The 20,884-nt window shown below is 35.9% G+C and overlaps 1 protein-coding gene across 1 annotated transcript in view; it reads right to left on the bottom strand.

The window, feature by feature from the left end:
• The window catches only part of LOC118335772 (hemicentin-1-like), a 37,347-nt gene that overhangs the window by 11,171 nt on the left and 5,292 nt on the right, over nt 1–20,884 (bottom strand). The window contains 4 exon segments of the mRNA XM_035672199.1: nt 9,275–9,541; nt 11,464–11,745; nt 12,434–12,712; nt 18,324–18,647. Coding sequence (XP_035528092.1) covers nt 9,275–9,541; nt 11,464–11,745; nt 12,434–12,712; nt 18,324–18,647 — 1,152 coding nt within the window.

Raw genomic sequence — 20,884 nt, forward strand, 5'->3', positions numbered from 1 at the left:
TATTGTTCACTCATTGTGTCGTCCCAGTCAACGTGTGTGAAATCTGGAATCAGTCAATTTATTCTTAAATTGCGGGGGTATTAAAATCTAATTTGAAAGTCACAATGACCTTTGACCTTAGACTTAAAAGTGACACCAATCCAGCATGAAAGGTCATGTAATTTAATCAACTGTCAGTTTATGAATATTGATGCAAATTAAATTGATTATAATTAAATTATTCTCAAAGTTAAACTACCAGAGCCTTTCATCAGCCTGCCTCTCCTTACAGAACTGTACCTGATCCTTGTTTTTGTGCAAGTATAAAGCTTGTTGCATCAGACTGGCACACAGAGCAGCTATATATTTATAAAGGATCTGAATACAGGCATTTTCATCAAAACATACAGTATCATTGATAAATTCAATTATTACATTAAGATGAATCATTCATTAGTCAAATTTAGCTTGAGCTGCTTTAATTGGTAGATGATCAACATTCAACCATTAGCCAAGTAACTAAATTTAACAAATGAATATAAAAGTATTAGGCTATATTGTATGGGGTCTGACTCATGAAGGGTGGAGGTGTGCTGTGCATCAGTTTTATGAGCTCTTAAGTGAGTGGTTTTGGGTCTCTTACAGGATGGTGTTTGAGAAGCAGCAGTGAGCCGTAGCATTCCTTGAGGAGGAGGATCAAAGACGTCCAGGAGACACTAAACCTTCTTCAGACGGCTTTACAAACAGCCCGCAGCATCAGCGTCTGCAGATATACTTTTAAAACTTCTATCTGAGATGAATCACAATCTGTCCAAATACTGTGACGTAACAACCAAATCAGCTGAAACAAAGAGGTATTCACTATGTGTCACACGTGTCTATAATTCCTGACATGTGAATGTGCAATGTGGGAAGTGAAACATCAGTCAGGGATGTGTCAATGCTTTGGTGTTACGCACAGTGTAAATGTAATGTTACTCAACCTCTGTTGTCCCACAGTATACTAGGAGTGATGTGGCTCATGAGGTGCTGAGTGATTGAAGAGAACATTTCCCTCAACTTGAAAAGGATTGTGACCCAATAAAATGATATGTTTCTATTTTTGAACCCAACTTGTAAGTAGTTCAGTTTTGTTTAAACCCCAATTTCCCCCCCCCCCTGTTCTGTTAAATCAGCGCCTCATATTTATCTTGTGATTGTCTAATAAAAGTTTTTACCAGATACAGAGACATGTTATTCTGTAATTGACCTCTGTCAAAAAATAGTGATTTCTCTATATAGACAATTTATTAACTGCATACTGCATACTGCATACTGCATACTGCATTAAATGCATTAACTGCAGAATTTCACAATACAGTTTAATACAGAAACCAAAGTTTTATGTGATACAAAATGCATTCTTAACATATGGAGTCATGCTACATCTCTCTACATTTTTATGAGCTCTGAATGGATGCTTTGGCTATTTTCCAAGTCTGTAAATATATGTCACAGTATGTAGTCAGTAGTAATGTAAAAAGAAGACCACAGTTTAACAATTTACTTTCAAAACCAAACCCCCTTTTTTTAATATAACAACTACATCAATAGTGTAAGTGTTCAGTTTTTTAAAAATGGTGTAGTTTCTGCTGAAAATTGTGCTGCACTCTCTTACAAAGAAGATGGATTGTTGATAGAAATTGATTTATTATACAGCTCTGAGTAAATGTAGCACCACATTTCATTGTAAAGAATACAAAACTTTTCCTACGCTACTGCAAGTTCTCACACAATTCTTGTATATTTAATTAGTTAAAAATACAGTTTAATTGCCTAATTATTTGTTTTATAATTAATTAATAATAATTTAGTTTATGAAATTTCCAAAGTCCAAAGACCCAGAGATGTTTAATTTACCACAGTATGACAGAGAAAAGCAGAGAAACCATCACATTTTGAGAAGCTGAAAACAGACAATGTTCAGCTTTTTGTCACAAATTAAAAATGATTAATCAAAATCACAATAGTATTATTTTGTCAATCAACTGATGGATTAATTAACTAATTGTTATAGCTTTGAAACGCACACACACACACACACACACACACACACAAACACACACACACACTCTTTCACATATACTATAATGTCCCAGAAACACAATGTATACATAAATATGAAGATTTAGGAGAGATTGTAAGTTGCACTGTGTGTTTTATTTTGATTAAAGGGGAAAAAAACGGTTTCAAAAGTCTCAATTTAATAGTTCTTTCCACTGGGTCGACCTGTGACCTCCACAGTGAGTGTAGCTACTAAGTCTTATCTGTCGGTTGTTAAATGAGTTAATATTTTACAGCTGAGAAAAGCCACCATTTTGCATCCCAGAAAATCCACAATATTTACTCAGTTCTATCAGCTGACTGACATGAACCAAATCAGAAAACATTAAAGTAACACAGTGTTAATATGCCACCACTCTGAATAGACGTGTCAGTGTTACTCTGTATAGACTTTAGTGTAAGTCTGTCAAAATATCCAAAGAGATAGAATTAGAAAGCCAATCTTTCATTTAATTTCTTGTTTTAAATCACATTCTTGAATGTTACTAGATGGCGTCATTGTAAAGTACAACGCTGTGTGTGTGTGTATCCATATCCATATCCAAATAACATTGGGTGGTGAGATTATTATTGTAGGTTATTATTAGTTTTTTTAGGTCAGATTCATTCTCTCTTTGTGTATTTTATAATTTTGTTTAAAGGTAAAACCAGATAGAAAGTATGCAGACTTAATGGTGCCGACACGCAAAAACAAATGCTGCAATATAACTATTAAAAGATATTTCTGTGCTCTGTGGTGTGCCTCCTGCTCTCATAATATCACACAAGGTCGCCACAAATTAGAGTTAATCTTTGTTACAGCAGAGATTACATACAGTAATAGCCTGATATGTCTAATGTATGGCTGTAGGCTGATTGTGCTCACTTTATTCTTGCAGGCCACTGTCCACATATCCACAACACCCCAAAACTTGAAGGCCCTGCACATATTACATAATATTGAGGCTTTGTTTTGCAGAGGATCAAATTCTTGTTCAAACATCTTTGTAACTTTAGTTTAGTTTCAGCTCACACGGGGCATTATCCTAAATGAAGTTCTGTTTCAAATGACCAAAATCAAACTGACTTACAGAAAACCTGGGACCAGTTATCTCCAGCATAAGAGACCCGGTTGGTTATAGCTCCATCTATAATGTTCTGTGTGCACTGAACAGGCCCAACAGTTTATTCTGGCCACGCACATGTTCACCAGAAAGTGTTCCAGCTGGTTCAGTAGCAGCATCGTATCAGCAACAATTTCTGTTACCGTGGCCAGTTAACTTTAAAGTAAAAAAACTGCAATCTGTACTGCAATATTGTATGCTTCTTGTTTCAGTGATGCCATGATCCTTACAATACATTTGCATTAAATGTTTAAACCCGAGACTCCCATTATTTAGGCTGCACCATTACCATTACTTCAAAAATCTTATATTTATACAATCATTTGCTTTATCAACTTTGCCCATAAACTATTTGTTATTGCAGGTTCATCTTAAAACATCCCCCACCCATCCCTTCTCATGTGTTTCTTATTTTTTCTTCTTTTTTCTTCACCTTTCTTCTTTGTTTCTCCTTTGCATGATTGATTGCGTTATGTAAATGCTGTACACTCCATTATGATCTATTGCTTAGTGAAATGCCACGTAAAGGACGTTGCACTGAAAACTAGCAATCTAATCACGAAGTGTGTGTGGGAGGTCTTTTTTTTTTTTTTTGGCATTTTCTCTTAAATAATCTAATGCACCTGTCTGTATTTAGGTGTGTCTCTAACTTTCCTTGTAACACATTCACTGAGATCATCTGACCTGAGAAAAATGCGTTCCCCTGTCCTTGGCCTGGTCTGCCCGAACCTTGTAGATGAATGATTAACGTGTGTAATAGTAATGTCCTAATAATAATAAAGATGATAAAATATCTCCTGACAACAGGTCACTCAGTACAGTATTTAACTACTAAATACTTTCCATGACATCCATTGTATTAGACCAGACAGGCTCGATTCATGCTGTCAGTAATAAATAACTGACAAAGTCCATTTATTTTTTTACACCACAGGTATCATTCTTTTTTTATTATAGACATAAATTATAAACTCAGGAACATTGTTCTCTGGAGTCCAGTAATAATTATTAACAAGGTCAATGGTGTGATGATTTTCCATCTGAAATTACATATTACTCTTTCCTATAATTTTGGAAAAGATTCAATAATACAGTGTTTTAGCCTTATTGTTTAAATGCTATTTCTGTTATGAAAGAGACTAATCATCATCATTTTATACTATGTACTGTAATACAATAACTGGTCAGTTTATCTTCTCTACCCGGAGCCTTATTCAGCGTACACTGGACAGAGGAGAGAGTAAAAGGACAGGTTACTAGTCCACCAATCAATAAACAAATATATTAATGTTGCCAAATTAGTCACTAACCCATCTGACATTATGATCAGAGCTGCTGAAAGATTAACTCAACATATGCATGTGTACTGTATGCCATATCTAAGTAGGATAAGTAACCAAAACCTTATTTAAATAGCATCTGTTCACATTTGAAAATGTAAACCAATGTACAAGCAAATTGTTAAAGAATAGGAACAATTTGGTTGCAAGGAATCATCAATAAATTGCAGCTGATGTCATTGCTTTGTTTACAGTGCTCAGAATGAATAAATACTACCAAATATGCAGCAGAGGACCAATACTCATTAAATAAAAAGTAAATGTAAGATGACAAATAGAAAAGTGATAAAAAAAAGATAAACTGTTTCATATCAAAGCAGCTTATCTATCTGTTCTCACCTGTGATTGCTATATGAGCTTCAAAGATAAGAGTTGAGTACATTCAATGAAATAAAACTTAATGATCCCTTAGGAAATTTGGCATCATTAATATATTATGAACATTGCAATATTAGGCGGTCACTATCATGTTTAGTCCGTTAGATATGTGTAGCAGAGCTGCTTGGAGTGAATTGTCTGACAAGCTTATACACAATTTTAAACTTCATCATCTGTTAAAGACATCAAAGAAAGTCATGTTGAGTTGGTGGGAATTCTTAACCCTTCTCAACATTACATTACATACTGTGTCTAAGCATGACCTCAAAATTCATCAAAAGTCTAGAGAAGCATTGTTCACCACTTCATTAATGGTCTAACTAACATTTGGACACCTGCCTTTTATAATTTGATAAGGTGGGGCTTTATTGACTTGAATGGAAAGGTACACAAATGGTCAAATAGCCCACGGTTTAGGGTTGTTAACCTAGTTTGCTGCAAAATCCAGGACATGCAGATTTATCAGCAGAACAAGCTGTGTGCTCATTTTATTTGTTGACTTTTGCTAAGATTCATACATAACATAACACAATTGTTAGAAATGTTGGCTCCAGGGATAGCAACGTCCGTCCACCACTTTAGTCCAGCAACTATTGGATGGATTGTACTAACATTTTGTAAAGACATTCATTGTGTCCAGAGGATGAATCCTGTTGACTTCTTGCAGTGCCACCAGCAGGTCAAGGTTTTCACTTACATTGTAAATCTCAACATCTTGCTAGATGCACAAATTCATTATTCCCAGACACAGCCCTAATTCATGACTTTGTTAAACCCCAGCCTTTTCCTCCAGTGTCATGATTTTGACATTTGATGTTTAAAATTAAATGTGGGATAGATTGACATTAAATTGTGTCCAGTAGTCTACTTTTAATTATGACCAAATACCGGCAAAACTGACATTCCCATCAGCCTCAGCTGTAGGCCTTCGCTGTGTTTACTGCTAATTAGCACGCTAATACACTAAACTCAGGCAGTGAACATGGTAAACATTATGCCTGCTAAACACCAGCATGTTAACATTGTCAGTCTGATTTTTATTTTAGCAATTAGCCTAAAGCGTCACAATACAGTGCAGCAACACAGAACTGCTAGCATACCTGTAGTCTTTGGTAAAGCTAGTACAACCTTATACTGTGGTAGTTTATGTTTAGTAATAGATAGTGAATATATTATTATTGTTATTGTATTGTTTTGTGGCTGTATCTGCAGAGATTGCCCATGTTGTTGAAATAAGCTAACATTGGTGTGCTGTTGATCTGACAGTAGTGAAGTAGTCTCAGTGGCTGCATGCAGATAACAGCTGAATGTTGCTGCCTGTTACGTTTTGTGAATTTTGATGGTAAAACTTTGTTTTCTGTTGTATTAATTTGCTTGGTAAGTGAGTCAATCTAGATAACAACATCTTATCTTTTGTTCTGATAAATGTTTGACAAACTGTGGAACCATTTTTCTTTTGCTTGAGCCCTATAGTAATTACGAAAAAATTTTGATGTGTAAAAATATTTTCTCCTTTTGGCCCAGGCATTGTGACAGAGGCAGTAATACAGAAGGCACTGGGGATCCAGACAATGTTTATTGAATAAACACATATATACATACCATGTGTTGTATAATAAAATACATGTCCCTTTGCTTTATTGTTAATAATTACTTTTGTAATATCTTACATATACATATCCATTGTGTATCCAATTCTTGCATAACCATCAGACATTTATAAAATCATTCATAAAAGTTGCAATGCAGCTACATTATACATCTAACATCAAACTCACGATGAACAGTAATCTGAAGGAGGCAGAAAATGGTTGAATAAATAAATCAAAAAAACAATAACACTGCTGCTTTATTTCTTCTTACTGTTGATCTTTGAAATTGTAAAAGTCTTCTCATGAGTCTTTTCTATGCTGCAGGAGGAAACAAACAATTAGAAATATGTTTCAGTGTTTTGATCAACAGCACACCAACTAAATGTTGTCAGTAATTATTGAACTAAAACAATGTGTGTCATTTATGAACCAATCTGAACAAAAAAGAGACAAACAGAGCTACTAAAGTAAATACAGTAGTTTTGTTTGTGACACACACACTGATTAAACACAGACCACAGGTACAAAAATGTGAGCTCACTGAATCATTATTATTCATTCACATCCAACTCACCTTTAAAGGAATACAAGTCATGTGGGTCTGTTCTTGAGATCTTATACAAGTCTGAATTGTTCTCCTTCACACTTAATTGTTCTAAGACAAAAACAAAGGGGTGTTACATTTCATGATTCATTTGGTGACTTTTCTTATTAAGAAACAAGTATTTTCATTGTCATTGAACTTGGATACTAACGTTTTCGGTGTGCTGGATAAACGACTCTGAAAAATTTAAATAAGACATTGTTAATATGTGACCTAGCAGATGTTACTCAAATTCCTTTTTTGAACCAGCTTCCTAAAATCTCCAAAGAAGGGCTTTTACATTTTTAGATTTTAACTATACAATTATGGTGGCAATAATAATGTACAATAACAACAATATTATCATAAAATGTATTCATGTTTCAGTTAAGTATTTTTTCATGAATTATTACATTCAATTGGGTTACGTTAGTTAATACATCTGTATTATATATTATTTACTGTGTATGTGGCATCATTGTAAGGACATTTATGTCATCTTGTACAAGTACTGTTCCAGATAACATAATTATGGCCACTATGGACTGTTTTTCAACATAAATCATAACCTGTTTTATGCTTACCTATTCCTCCTTATCAGACTGTACACAATTGTTCCACTCACTGTTGCAACAATAATACAACATCCAGCTGTTATGATAATAGCAATTGCAGCAACAGCTGAGCAGTCACAGTCTGAGAAATCTGAAAAAAACACCCAAGAAGATCCTAATGCATTTTTTTCTCTTCTGAAACACACATGTTATTTGATATGTATATACCTATATGGCAGCTATTCACATACCTATAACAGTTAACTCATGGTTTACAGTTTGAGTCTGCCCTGTGACAGCATTCACTGCACTGCAGGTGTACGTCCCACTGTTAGAGCGTCTGATGGACGATATCACGTACACAGCCTCGTTAAAACTGGTTGGCTCTCCATTGAAAAGCCACATGAACGATGCTGATGGTACAGACATAGTGGAGCAGTAAAGCATTGTGAAATCTCCAACACGCATGGATGCAGGTCCTATAATGGCAACGTTGTCAGGTCCATCTGCAACATAACCAAAGAGTCAGATTGTTTTAAGTTACTATTGCTTTGACTTGTTTTTGACAGATTTAATGTGAGTATGAGTTTTATTGCTATGGCTTTAAGTCTTCAGAATCTGCCATATCATTACAAAGCTCATGCTGTAGTTTTATTGTAGAGTCATTTGCTCAGTCATCCTGTATGTATTTAGAACTGTGAATCACAATTAATGGAAGGCTAAGCGATCAACACACTTCGTCGAACTTTGGTTCCCTAAGTTGAGCCCCAATGGTTGAGCCCCTGATGCCTTGAAGGAAATGCAGGTTTCACTCTTAACCAGCTCTGCTAAACAGAAGGGTTGTCCACTTTCCCAGATTTTTTACACATTTCTGATAAATCTGTGAGGACTGAGAGCTGTAGCACTCTTAATTGTGCACTGTTTAATGGAATCTAAAAATAATTATAGTAAAATCAATTTAATCTGAAGACCTAGCAAAAACACTTTTACAGGTAAAATGTGTCTTGTTGTTTGGTTTATAAAGATACTGAATTGTTACATCTTGATATGAGGAACAAACAGTTCCATGTACATATGTTACATATAAAATATAAACCCTTACGCTATTTTAGTCACAAAATTACCGTATTTAATTTTATGAACTGCTTTGATGTTCCTCATATGGCATTTGGAGTCCTTGCACTCATTTTCACACTTACGCTGATCATATAAGTGATGTTAATAGAAGTGTGTGGGCCTGAGAGTAGAGTTTGTCATAAAACTCACATTGGATGAAAAGATTCAGTGGCCGGCTGATTCCACTACCGACACCATTTGACACATTGCACCTGAATGGTCCCTGGTCATAGCGGGTCACATTAGTTATACTGAGAGTGGCGCCTCCATCAGTGAGCTGAACTCTGTTGCTGGCTGTAACCTCAGAGCTATTGTTGAGCCAGAGGAAAGAGAGAGAGGATCCAGAGGAGGAGCACGACAGACTGACAGAGCTGCTGAATTCAAACAGGTGTGCATTGTTTGAAGTCACCACCACATTGGAGACCTGTGCTGTGGGTAAAAAAAGAAGGGAAAAAAAGAGGTTAGCAGCAAGTCAAGTCTTAAAATTACTTAAAGCCATTTTATTGTAACCATTTAACAAACGCACTCAGTACAGAGACAGCTGCAGGCTGGGATGTTTCATATCTCAGAGTTTTGTTGTTAAAGGCCTGACAGCTGTAGTTTCCTCTCTGATTCATCTGAATCTTCATCAGTCTAAGCTCTGGTCCAGTATCAGACAACAGATCTCCATTCAGAAACCACTGAAACTGGGCAGAAGGTCTGGAGTCAGCTGAGCACATTAGAATGATGTTTGATCCTTCATCATAGTATTCTTGTGACGGAGACAGCTTCAAATTAATATTTTCTGGGCCAACTGGGAAAAAGACACAAGACAGTACGGTCAACAGTGAAAGGATAGTAGCTTGAGAAAAGCTGCACAATGCATTCTGTGTGAAGTGGTCATTACTGTTAAGTATGTTGTCCAACTGTGGAACTGTCATTCTATCATTATACTAAATACAGCGATCATTTACTCAGTACCAGCCAAACACTGCAACAATGAAACAGCACGGAGCACAGTAAAAACTAATTTAGACAAAACCACTCCTGACATTATGGTTGTAATAATCATGAATCAAGCCACAAATTTAAAGGTCTATCTAGCATTAGCAAACATCAGAGACTGATTATGCAGGTAAGATCTGTAACTCACAGCTGATGGAGAGTTTCACTGGATCACTGGTGTAATTACTGAAATTATTGAACACATGACAAATGAATGGTCCCTGGTCGTAGCGTGTCACATTAATTATAGAGAGAGTGGAGCCTTCATCTGTTAACTGAACTCTGTCGCTGGCTGTAACCTCTGAGCTGCCGTTCAGCCAGAGGAAAGAGGGGAAAGATCCAGAAGCCGAGCAGGACAGACAGACTGAGGTACTGAGCTCTGACAAATCTGTGGTGTTGGGAGTTATTATAACGTTGGAGACTTCTGCTATGGGTAGAAAAAAAACAATGCATTACATTCAGTAAAGTATATTAAGTTCTGTACCAGCTCTGCATCAAACAACATAACTAAACAGTCTCTAAGGAATTATTTCTGACCCATAAAACGAGAAGAGCAAAGGTAGGCAATACTTTAAAATACAGCTCACTATTTACAGTGTAATTGTGTTGTATGAATTAGGTACCAATAAGATACTTACAGTTCCCAATGCTACTTAAATCTACATACAGAGGAAGAAAACAAGCCATTTTGAAAGAGAAATAAATATTTTTTTTATAAATATTTGGTACCTTTGTGGTACAAAAGGCTACCCCCACAGTTTTGGTAGCATATTATATCTGTTCATAATTACTTTATATAGCTTTCACAGAATATCAGTGTTAACACCATTTGCCCCAAACCTGTTTTCCAGTACAGCACCCAGTTAATACTATAAAACATATTATTTTTCTCTTTTCCTCCAAAATGCAATTTTTTTCCTACCTTCTTCCCAACAATCTTGTACCAATAATTACTTTACTGGTACCTGATTCGTACAGTGAAAATATCCTGTAAATTGAGGGCTGTATCATAAAGTGTTACCCAAAGGTACATGTTTTATTTCTTTTTTCAGACTGCTTGAAAAATATCTGCTCAAAAGCCTCTACAATCTCTAACCTTCAGAAACACTAAAAGCCTACAGTAAGTGCTAGGTGCAACGTATTTTAGGCCTCACTCACTCCAACTTACATTTTAGTACAGAGACAGCTGCAGCCTGAGATGTTTGATTTCTCATAGTTCTGTTGTTAAAAGCCTGACAGCTGTAGTTTCCACTCTGACTCATCTGAATGTTCATCAGCCTGAGCTCTGGTCCAGCATCAGACAGCGGATCTCCATTCAGAAACCACTTAAACAAGGCTGGAGGTCCGGAGAGAGTTGAACAGATCAGGCTGATGTCTGCCCCTTCGTCGTAGTATTCTTGTGATGGAGATAGTGTCAGATTAATATTTTCTGGGCCAACTGCATCAAGACACATAAAAAGATATATTCAACAATAATATAGAAACAGCAGCAAAAAGAACATAAAAAATAATGTTTGAGGCAAAAAGTACATGTGACAGTGAGTCTAACTCAAGACTGATAGCTACTTTGTATCAGTAAAATTCATAATTATGATCCTATCTGTAGTGATCACTTACTCCTGACCAGCGAGAACAAAGCAACAAAGATAATTTCCAACTGTGACAAATCAAGCTTGACATTTTTAACTGCCTGGGATTTGAAGTAACATGATTTAAGATGAAATAACTCACAGATGATCAAGAGCTTTATTGGATCACTCGTGCCATCACTGACAGGATTAGACACATGGCACCTGAATGGCCCCTGGTCATAGCGGGTTGCATTAATAATAGTGAGAGTGGTGCCTCCATCAGTGAGCTGAACTCTGTCACTTGCTGTAACCTCAGAGCTGCCATTCAGCCAGAGGAAAGACAGAGAGGGTCCAGAGGAGGAGCAGGACAGACGGACAGAGCTGCTGCTGAACTCCAAAATGTCTGTTGTGCTGGCATTTACCTTCACATTGGATACTGGCTCTGTGGGAGAACAATATTTTGAGTAGCATTTAGAAAAATTTTAGTACTGAGAAGAACTGACAGTTATGCACAAGTCATCTAGAGTCTGATCAAAAAACACCCACCAAAAATCTGTTTCTGTATATATATTTAATAAGCATCATAAAGGTTTCATTCAATTTGATGTAGGTACAAGCAGCATACAATGTGAGGAAATTTTATTTTATTTGATATATAATATAAGGCAAACTAATTCAAATAGATGCACTAGTTGACAGTAAATTCTTAGTGACTATGTCTCTAATGTAAGAACCTATTCGGTTCAACTTACCCAGTACAGATACAACTGACGGCTGAGATGTTTCATATCTCAGAGTTTTGTTGTTAAAGGCCTGACAGCTGTAGTTTCCACTCTGGCTGTTCTGAATGTTCATCAGTCTGAGCTTTGGTCCAGTATCAGACAACCTGTCTCCATTTAGAAACCAGTAAAACAGGGCAGAGGGTCTGGAGACAGCTGAGCAGGACAGGGTGATGTTTGACCCTTCCCCATAACATTCTTGTGATGGAGATATTGTCAAATTAATGTTTTCTGGGCCATCTACAGTGTAGGCACATGAAAAGTAAACACAAATAGTCAGCAATAGAAATGTTAGTAACTTCAGAAAAAAAGTGTGTATATGCACGATATACGTGCAGGTTAGTAACTCACAGCTGATGGAGAGCTTAACTGGATCACTGGTGCCATTACTGAAGGAATTGAACACATGACACTTGAATGGTCCCTGGTCATAGCGGGTCACACTGACTATAGTGAGAGTGGCGCCCTCATTAGTGAGCTGAACTCTGTCACTGGCTGTAATCTCAGAGCTGCTGTTCCGCCAGAGGAAAGACAGAGAGGATCCAGAGGAGGAGCAGGACAGACTGACAGAGTTGTTGAACTCCACCAAGTCTGTGCTGCTGGGAGTTACTGTTACATTGTCGACTGGCTCTGTGGGTTGAAATAAACAAAATAATAATTACACAGAACTGATTCTGTTGATCTGAACACAAAACAATGATTATAATTTTCTAGATTTAAATGATGAGAAACCACACCAATGATAGACAACTGGGACTTGGTATACACTTGCTCCCTGTTTGTCAATCAAAGTCAGGTTTTATTGAACTGATAACTGATATTGCATAAGAAAAACGCTGAAGGAAAGTTCACACCTGTGTAATTCAAAGTCACATTTGTAAGAATAACTGTGGGAAGATTTAGCTGTTCCAATGATTTGACAAAGAAAACTGAAATTGTTGTATTTCAAGTAAGCATGGTCTTATTGAGTGAGTTTTAGTTAAGTATTTCCATTGTGTCAACTCTTACACACCCTCTTAACTTTTTATACTGCTTGTAAAACTTCTCTTGGCTTCTCGTATTTCATCAAGCAACAACTTTGGGTATGTTTTCTCTAATAGCATGATATATACACATATACTGTATATAAATGGTGTATGTTTTCATTAATGTATAATCACCTGAATACAGGAATAGCTGTGTTTCTCTATCTTAGGATGAGCCGTTTTTATTTACAGTGGGAGAGTGGGTCACCTTCCATGGAGGCCACTATGTTGAACCGCCATGTTTCTACTGAAGCCCAGAATTGACAAACCGAACACTGGCTCAAGATAGGTCTGTTTCCATTTTTTATGCATTTTGTGGCCACTGTAGTTTCTTTTTCATGCTTGGAAGGGGAGGGTAAAGCAAGGAAGTATAACAGTGAAACAGTGATGTATCAACGTACCATATACGACCAGTTTGCAGATTCCGTTCAACATTCCTTCACCATTTGGTATAATGGTGACTGAATATTCTCCACTGTCATTAAGAGTCAGATTTCTGACCTCCAGAGATGCTGTAGATGTGAAGAGGGTTATCCTGTCTGTATATGCTGGTCCAGTCAGGTTTACACTACTCGAGGTTATTATATTGAATGTATCAGAAAAACGCCAGGTGACTGCCAGGAACGGTTTTTCTGATGGAGTCAGTGTTGTGGTGAACATCACCGTCCCTCCCACAACTGCAATAAGACTGTCTGGTAGCACACCAGCTCCGTGGCTTAAACCTGGAGGACACAATTACGTGTTTGGAATAAATGTGACTGAAACTCAGATAACAATGCACTGTGTATCACTGAAGAATGTAATCTTTATTTAAGATACCAGACACAAACATTAAATCCAGCTTTCAAAACTATCAGACTCAGAGAGGTGCTATCTCCTCTACACCAAAATGCTGGTGATAAAAAATCGGTATCAAGTCATTAGAATGAAAACAAGATTAGGTGGGTCTTTAAAATATAATATGTGTAATCTTCTATCTCAGGTGTCATATTAGCAAGTACAGGTTGTGTAACAAAGGTCATGAGAGTACTGCCAACCTGCAAGACCTCATACCTACATTGACATTATCAAGATGAATTTAAATATTGCAGAGCTTTATCAAAACTGTATAAAAATAAAAGTAGTGGCTACATTATTAATACTTTGATCATTAAAAATTACTGAATGAACTCTTACCCAGTAAAGTAAACTTTTTTCTGTGCATGCCACTGTTTTAGAGAATAATAATAATAATGCATAGATATAGATAATAATACAAATAGACTTAAATACTTTGGTCTTTTGTTAGATCCAGCACTGCCTTAAAAGTAAGACAGGAGAAGCATAGCTGGAGAGAACCTTTGATATTACACTGTTTAGCATATTAAACTGTCATAATTGAAATAATATTCATCATCAGCTTATTAAATTTAACCTGAATAATTGTGTCTGAAACTGAAATGGTAAAAACTCACCGGAGATGGCTCCCAGGATGATCAACAGTATCACAGATGTTTCCATATCTCCTCCAGGCAAGTAGAAAGTGTTTTCAGAGAGGAGGTGCTGTGACTACAGTATGTGTGTTTGACGGACAATAGACTCTTTCACCTGGTACAACCTTTACGTCTTTAGTGGTGCCTGAAAAAACTAATCATCAACAAGAGCCATGCCAATAATGTGAGAAGTGATTGGGTGGGTGTTATTCTTATCTTTTGCTATATTATGTTTTAGTTGTTATAAATCAGATCAATAAGCAAACCTCAGGTACATTCATATCTATAAACAACAACAAAATCGTCATAACATCTCAGACAGAGTGGACAGAATTGCTAGCAAAAGCAACTTTAAAAGCTCAACTTAAATAATGTGCTGAACCTGAACATAGACATAAAATGGCCTACTTGCATGAATGCAAAAATATGTGCCTGCGTAATGTATTTGATATATATTGTCAAGTAAGTTGAGATCCCTGCCTATAGCAGCCTATATATAGCATTAAAATATTTTGACATTATGTTAACGTTGCCTTATTGTTTTTCTAATTTGTTTCAGTCACAAGCAATGTTAGCAACTTCAGTGTGCACTATTAAACTGTGTTTAACAGCGTCAGCCCTGTTGTTATTGTTACAGTATCTGAGCTTTGAACCAGTGACAAGCTGGGATTTCTGACAACCCTTCTAGTGGAAAGCAAATGTGAGATAATTTCCATTGTTTAGATGTAAAACCATCAACTGTACTGTATAAGATGCCAGTATTATTGGATGCAAATGCAAGCATTTGTTTGATTTTTCATCAATCCTACAATAAATTCCTCATTAATAAACCCCACTTACACTTACAGTGTATGCTGCAGCAATGGAAAAGAAAATAATAGTTTCACTTGAAATATTTTAATGCTTAGCTTCATAATTTGTTTTATCCATGACTGATGATTTCTTATATTTTTATTTAACTGCTCATAGATACCTTTGTCTCTTTTTGCCCTTTCAATTGTCAGTAGGTCAAACCATCATTCAAAATAACATCTATTTGTGAAGAGGATTTTCTACAACCTAAAAGAAAACCATCAAAAATAATCCTCTCAGCCATCTAACTGTACCGAATGATGCTTTCCTGGCAGGCAATGCCTTTGAACAGTGGTGTATGTTTATTAAAATCTTTAGCATCAAAATATACATCACTGCATATTTTATGTTTACAACATTAAATCTGATGGATCTTATTCACTCAGACATTTTCTCATGCAGTCAAACCTTTACTCCCTTGGAGTGTTGCAGCCTCAATATATTATACTGATATTATGAATTTACAACACAGTGAACTCAGTGATAATAAAAATAATAAAGCCACATGTTGAACATAATGTGCTTTTGTGGATATTTTTTAGGAGTAGTTTCTGTATCAGTGAATAGTAGATCTATACCGAGGTCTACTTTCTACCTGTAAGGTTAGGGTTAGCTCACATGTTCCTGTACAAATCAACGTGTCCAGTTTTGATAAAACTTTATAATGGTTATAATTTGATAAGAACTAAATAGTCACATTGCATTATGTCATAAAAAACGAAGAATACAGTTGTTACAGGCACTATAAGAGAAGATCAGTTCTGTATCAGCAGGAGAGAATAAAAACAGTAGCTGAAAAAACTGTCAATAAAATAATAGAAAATGACTGTAGAAGACAAAAGATAATACTGTGTTTATATTCTCTAAAGCACAAGTACTGTACATACTGTAAGCTACACAAATACACAGGTAATTTTGAAATGAAAAGTGTTACATTAGTGTCACAATTGTGAGATTGTGTTTTAACATTCTGTATAATCATGGAGGTTTGGTTGGTATTGTTGCACAATATACTTTGACACTTTGCTGCAACTTTAGGGTGTTTTTTTGTTGGAGTTGATAAAATTACAGATTTGGTCATATATTTATATCAGTATTAATTTTAAAAACAATTACATATTCTGGTGTATTCTTAAAAAGTAATCTTTTAAGAAGGTTTAGTATGTAATTAATGCCTTGTGTTTTTTTTTTTGCCACAAATACGTCCGCAAGGACTGGTCATGGCAACATCTTTGTGTATAACACGGTGAAGCTCACTTAAGTGAATGTAGGTTCCAGCATGCTTTAAGGGTTCATGGCAGCACACTGGTGCACCCTTGTGGAACAAAAAAATAGGAAAGAATTGAAGGCACATGATGGTGTTCATTAACACACAACACTCTGATACAGAGTTTTAATAAAAGTTTATTATAGGGACAGTTTGACATGGCATCATCAAGCTTCAGTCAGAACATGAGACACTTTATCACACATTTGAAGTGTCAGGTCTGATATACGAGACCTAAAAACATCACAGTGTTAAGATTGATTTATTAAAGCTGAAACTGTCATAAGACCAAAGCTGCTATGGAGAAAAGATTTACTTTGTAAGTGAGATACACCTTTACAGCAATTAGCAATACTTCATTTGTTACTTAACATAAATTACAACAATTAATGTCACAAATGTATATTACTGAAGAAAATTATTTTAAAAAAATACTGCAGGGACAAAAGTAAATATGAAGTACCACTGGTTTGTCATTTTATCATTTATCATCCACAGCTTTATTTTTTGTGAACATACAATTTAAAGAGACGCCACAATGATAAACACAGAAGAATGATCTAAAATAAACACAATGATTGATCAAAATGAGCAAGTAACGTCTATTTCCACAGACAGTCTTTAGACTAATATGAGTCCAACCGAGGTCAGGACAGTGCAAACCAACATGGACATAGAACCACTGATGGGAGTAGAGGAGTCTGGATCAGAAGAAAAAAACATTACTCTGTCTTTTCCATTATTTGCAATCACATAACAGTATTGACAGGTTAGTACTGTTAGTTAGATAAATATGAAAGAGAGCTCAAATACCACGCAGTGTGTGGAACACAGAGGCTTCCAGGCCAGTGATGGCATTTCGGGCGGTGCAGGTGTACCTCCCCAGGTGCCTCTCTTCCATCTCATGGATGTAGTGCATGGCCCCGTACATCTTCATGTGTTTGAACGTCCAGAAGAAAGTTGCCTTTGGTAGGGAGTCAGCAGAGCAATAAAGAGTGACACTGTCTTCGAGTTCTGCTCCTATTGGTGTCTGAACGATTCTTGGTTTGTCAGGTCCATCTGAACAGATGAGGAAGAAGAGGAGTAACTATTATTATGAGAATGAAAAAAAAAATATTATAAAGGCTTGAACAATTATAAGTAAATACTCACAATAGACTTTAAGTGCGCATTTGGCTGTAGCAGAACTGAAATCATTGCTGACTTTACAAAGAAACTCTCCGGTGTCTGTCCTGTTCACAGGGCTGATAGACAACACTCTGTTGCCATCGTGAAAGCTGTATCTCTCTCCAGAAACCAGAGGTTGGCCGTCCTTCATCCACACTCTGGTAGACACGAAGCCATCAGCATCGCAGGTTAGGTTCACAGAGGTTTTACCTTCTATTAAGTTTTCTGTGGGACAGGCTATAGTGGGTATTGACACTTTGGCTGTGCAAAAAGAAAGGGAAAAAATTAATAGAAAGATAATATTAGAGCATCATTCACTGTGCTTTTTTCCCCAAATTTGTATTCTTTCCCAACATTAAATACAGCATCAGATTATTAAATCTTACTTCAGAGAATCAGAATCAGAATCAGAAATATTCTGATTAAAATACAGCATCAGATTATTAAATCTTACTTACTCAGAACTTCCAGCTTTGCAGCTCCTTGAAGCTGCACTGCTCCATGTGGGACGATGATTAGTTCATATTCTCCGCTGTCTTTTTCAGTCAGGTTTCTAAGTACCAGAGATCCGGTGGTTTTATTCAGGGTGATCCGGTTCTCATAGCCTTGTCCCACTACATCTTCACTGGTTGAGGTTATTACATTGCCGATACCGTTGAAGCTCCAAGTCACTGCCAGAAATGGTTCACCGGTTGGTTTTACAGATGTTGTGAAGGTCACACTCTCCCCTGCTGCTCCGCGAAGTGAGTCAACAGTGAGTACACCGGCTCCATAGCAAACACCTACTGAAATATGAACATAGTTAATCAACATTTCACAACATGTACTTCTATTGATGATCAAATTGAAAATCATTCAATAAATGTCTTACCTGAAAAGAGGAACACAAGTATGGCTGATCTGAGAAATGTATAATTCATGGTGTATTACTCAGTTTGGTCCTCTTCTAATGCTGTCTGACCTCCCGCTGTGTGTGTGCAACAATGGAATACATGTCCCTGATATTATCTGCAATAAATGAAACCTGTCATCAAGACACACACAGGATTGGCATGTTTAATAATTACCTCCATTAACCCTTTGTTATTGTACATGACTTATATAACAACCTAATAAAACACAACTGCATGTTCTGAACATCTGAACATCAGACATGATGGTTAATATTCACTAATGCCTCATTGTTTTTACTAATTTCATCATAATAGAAGTTTTACAAACAACTCTTCTGTGTATAGCAGTGCTGTGAGCTAAATGCTAACATCAGGATGTTAACATTTAGGTACAATGTTAACATGATGATGTTTCTAATAATATATATGATAATAAACTTTATTCATCACTTTACAAAAACAGAGTTACAACATGATTTACATGACTGAACCAGGATAAAAACATTCCAGGACTGCAAAGAAAAACATGTAATTGAACAGAAACATGTGTGTTAGCATTAAAGAAGGCTAGCACAGGTAATATATATACTGTATATTATAGGTTATAATATGTACCAGGCTCACCATGTTAGCATGCAAACATTTGCTAATAAATACCTGAGTATGGCGTTCAGGAGATCACCAAAATTAAATATTTATCCTGCATTCTATTTCATGACAATCGATTATATATTAGATATTTCAGTCTGGACCAAGGTGGTAAATCGACTGGCCAACAAATTAACATGTTAACCTTTTTTTAATTTTATTTCATTTTAATAACTTGTCCTATACCAAATACCACTCTAACAAAGTGGCAAAACCCAAAGATTTCTTGATCCAGTTACATTATGTGACAGTACATTACAGATTTCTACCTCTACCTTCTACCTCAACAGGAACTGCTGATCCCACAGGTGAAGAGGTTTTTTGTCTATGAAGTCAATCACTTAATTAATGTGAAATAATAAAATGAACACATGTATTATTTCCAAAAAGTATTTCTGCACGTATTGTATTTATAACATACAAACATACAGAACATTTCATATATTTCAATAGAAATCAAATATTCAATACATGTGTGTAATAGTGTTTTATTTAAAGAACACATTTGGGATAATGTAAGTACGAACTTAACAAAATATATAACCAAGTTCTAGTCGTGTTAGACATTTTAATGCAGGTTTAACTCGAGCTAAAAAAGATCAGATTGTCTCTTTAACTGTCCATTATCTGTAGGCTATAGCCTCAGGGAGAGTTTATCCAGAAAGATAACCTGCTCAGTAATCAATACCAATGTGTTTTATACGCTGTGTTCTAATATTGTTGTACTGGTGTAATAACAATTCTATCCACCAGACTGCCAGAATAAATACAGTTACACCACCTGAGGGCAGCACACTGCAGTCATCAGCATGAAAGTGCTGTGTAGATTCAAAGGATTTATCTCATCACTCAGGCATTTCTCAACACAGCACATAGATTTTCAGAATAAAATTGGGAAAGAGTCGGATAATTACAGCTGTCATAGGAACAGAGAACTGAAGTCTGATGATTGGCTTTAACTTGTCCTCGAAGCTTAGTCAACAATCAAATGTATAAATTCATGTTTGAACATTTTATTATTTATTATGTTACATATTTCGTTGCCATCAGAACAACATGACAGAGAAAAAAATTATATTGTGTGTGCAGTACAGTTTTTTCATGCATCTCGTGAACAATTATCTTGTCTTATCCTATGTTTTCTTTTATTGTTTAAAATGTTTACAATATTAAGGTTGGACACAATAAGTAAACAAGAGAATAAAAGCAAGCATTAGATATACACTGTAAAAATGCACAAAACATAAAAAAATAAGAAAAATGTCATTGCTTCTATTATCACACACCAGAATGAAATGCCAACACATTCGCCATTGTTTTGTAATAGCAGAACAAGAAATGTTGCTTTAGGCTTACGTACCCTTATATATTTATTCTCAAAGTAATTAAAAATACATTAAATGTAAAATGGCTCAGAGTGTAAAACATCAGAAAGCTGTCAGACTCTACAGATGTATGGAGGTTTTTATTCTATTTGA

The sequence above is a fragment of the Morone saxatilis genome, unplaced genomic scaffold (genome assembly GCF_004916995.1).
Source record: "Morone saxatilis isolate NCDOM2014 unplaced genomic scaffold, NCSU_SB_2.0 Contig24, whole genome shotgun sequence".
In the NCBI taxonomy this organism is placed as follows: domain Eukaryota; kingdom Metazoa; phylum Chordata; class Actinopteri; family Moronidae; genus Morone; species Morone saxatilis.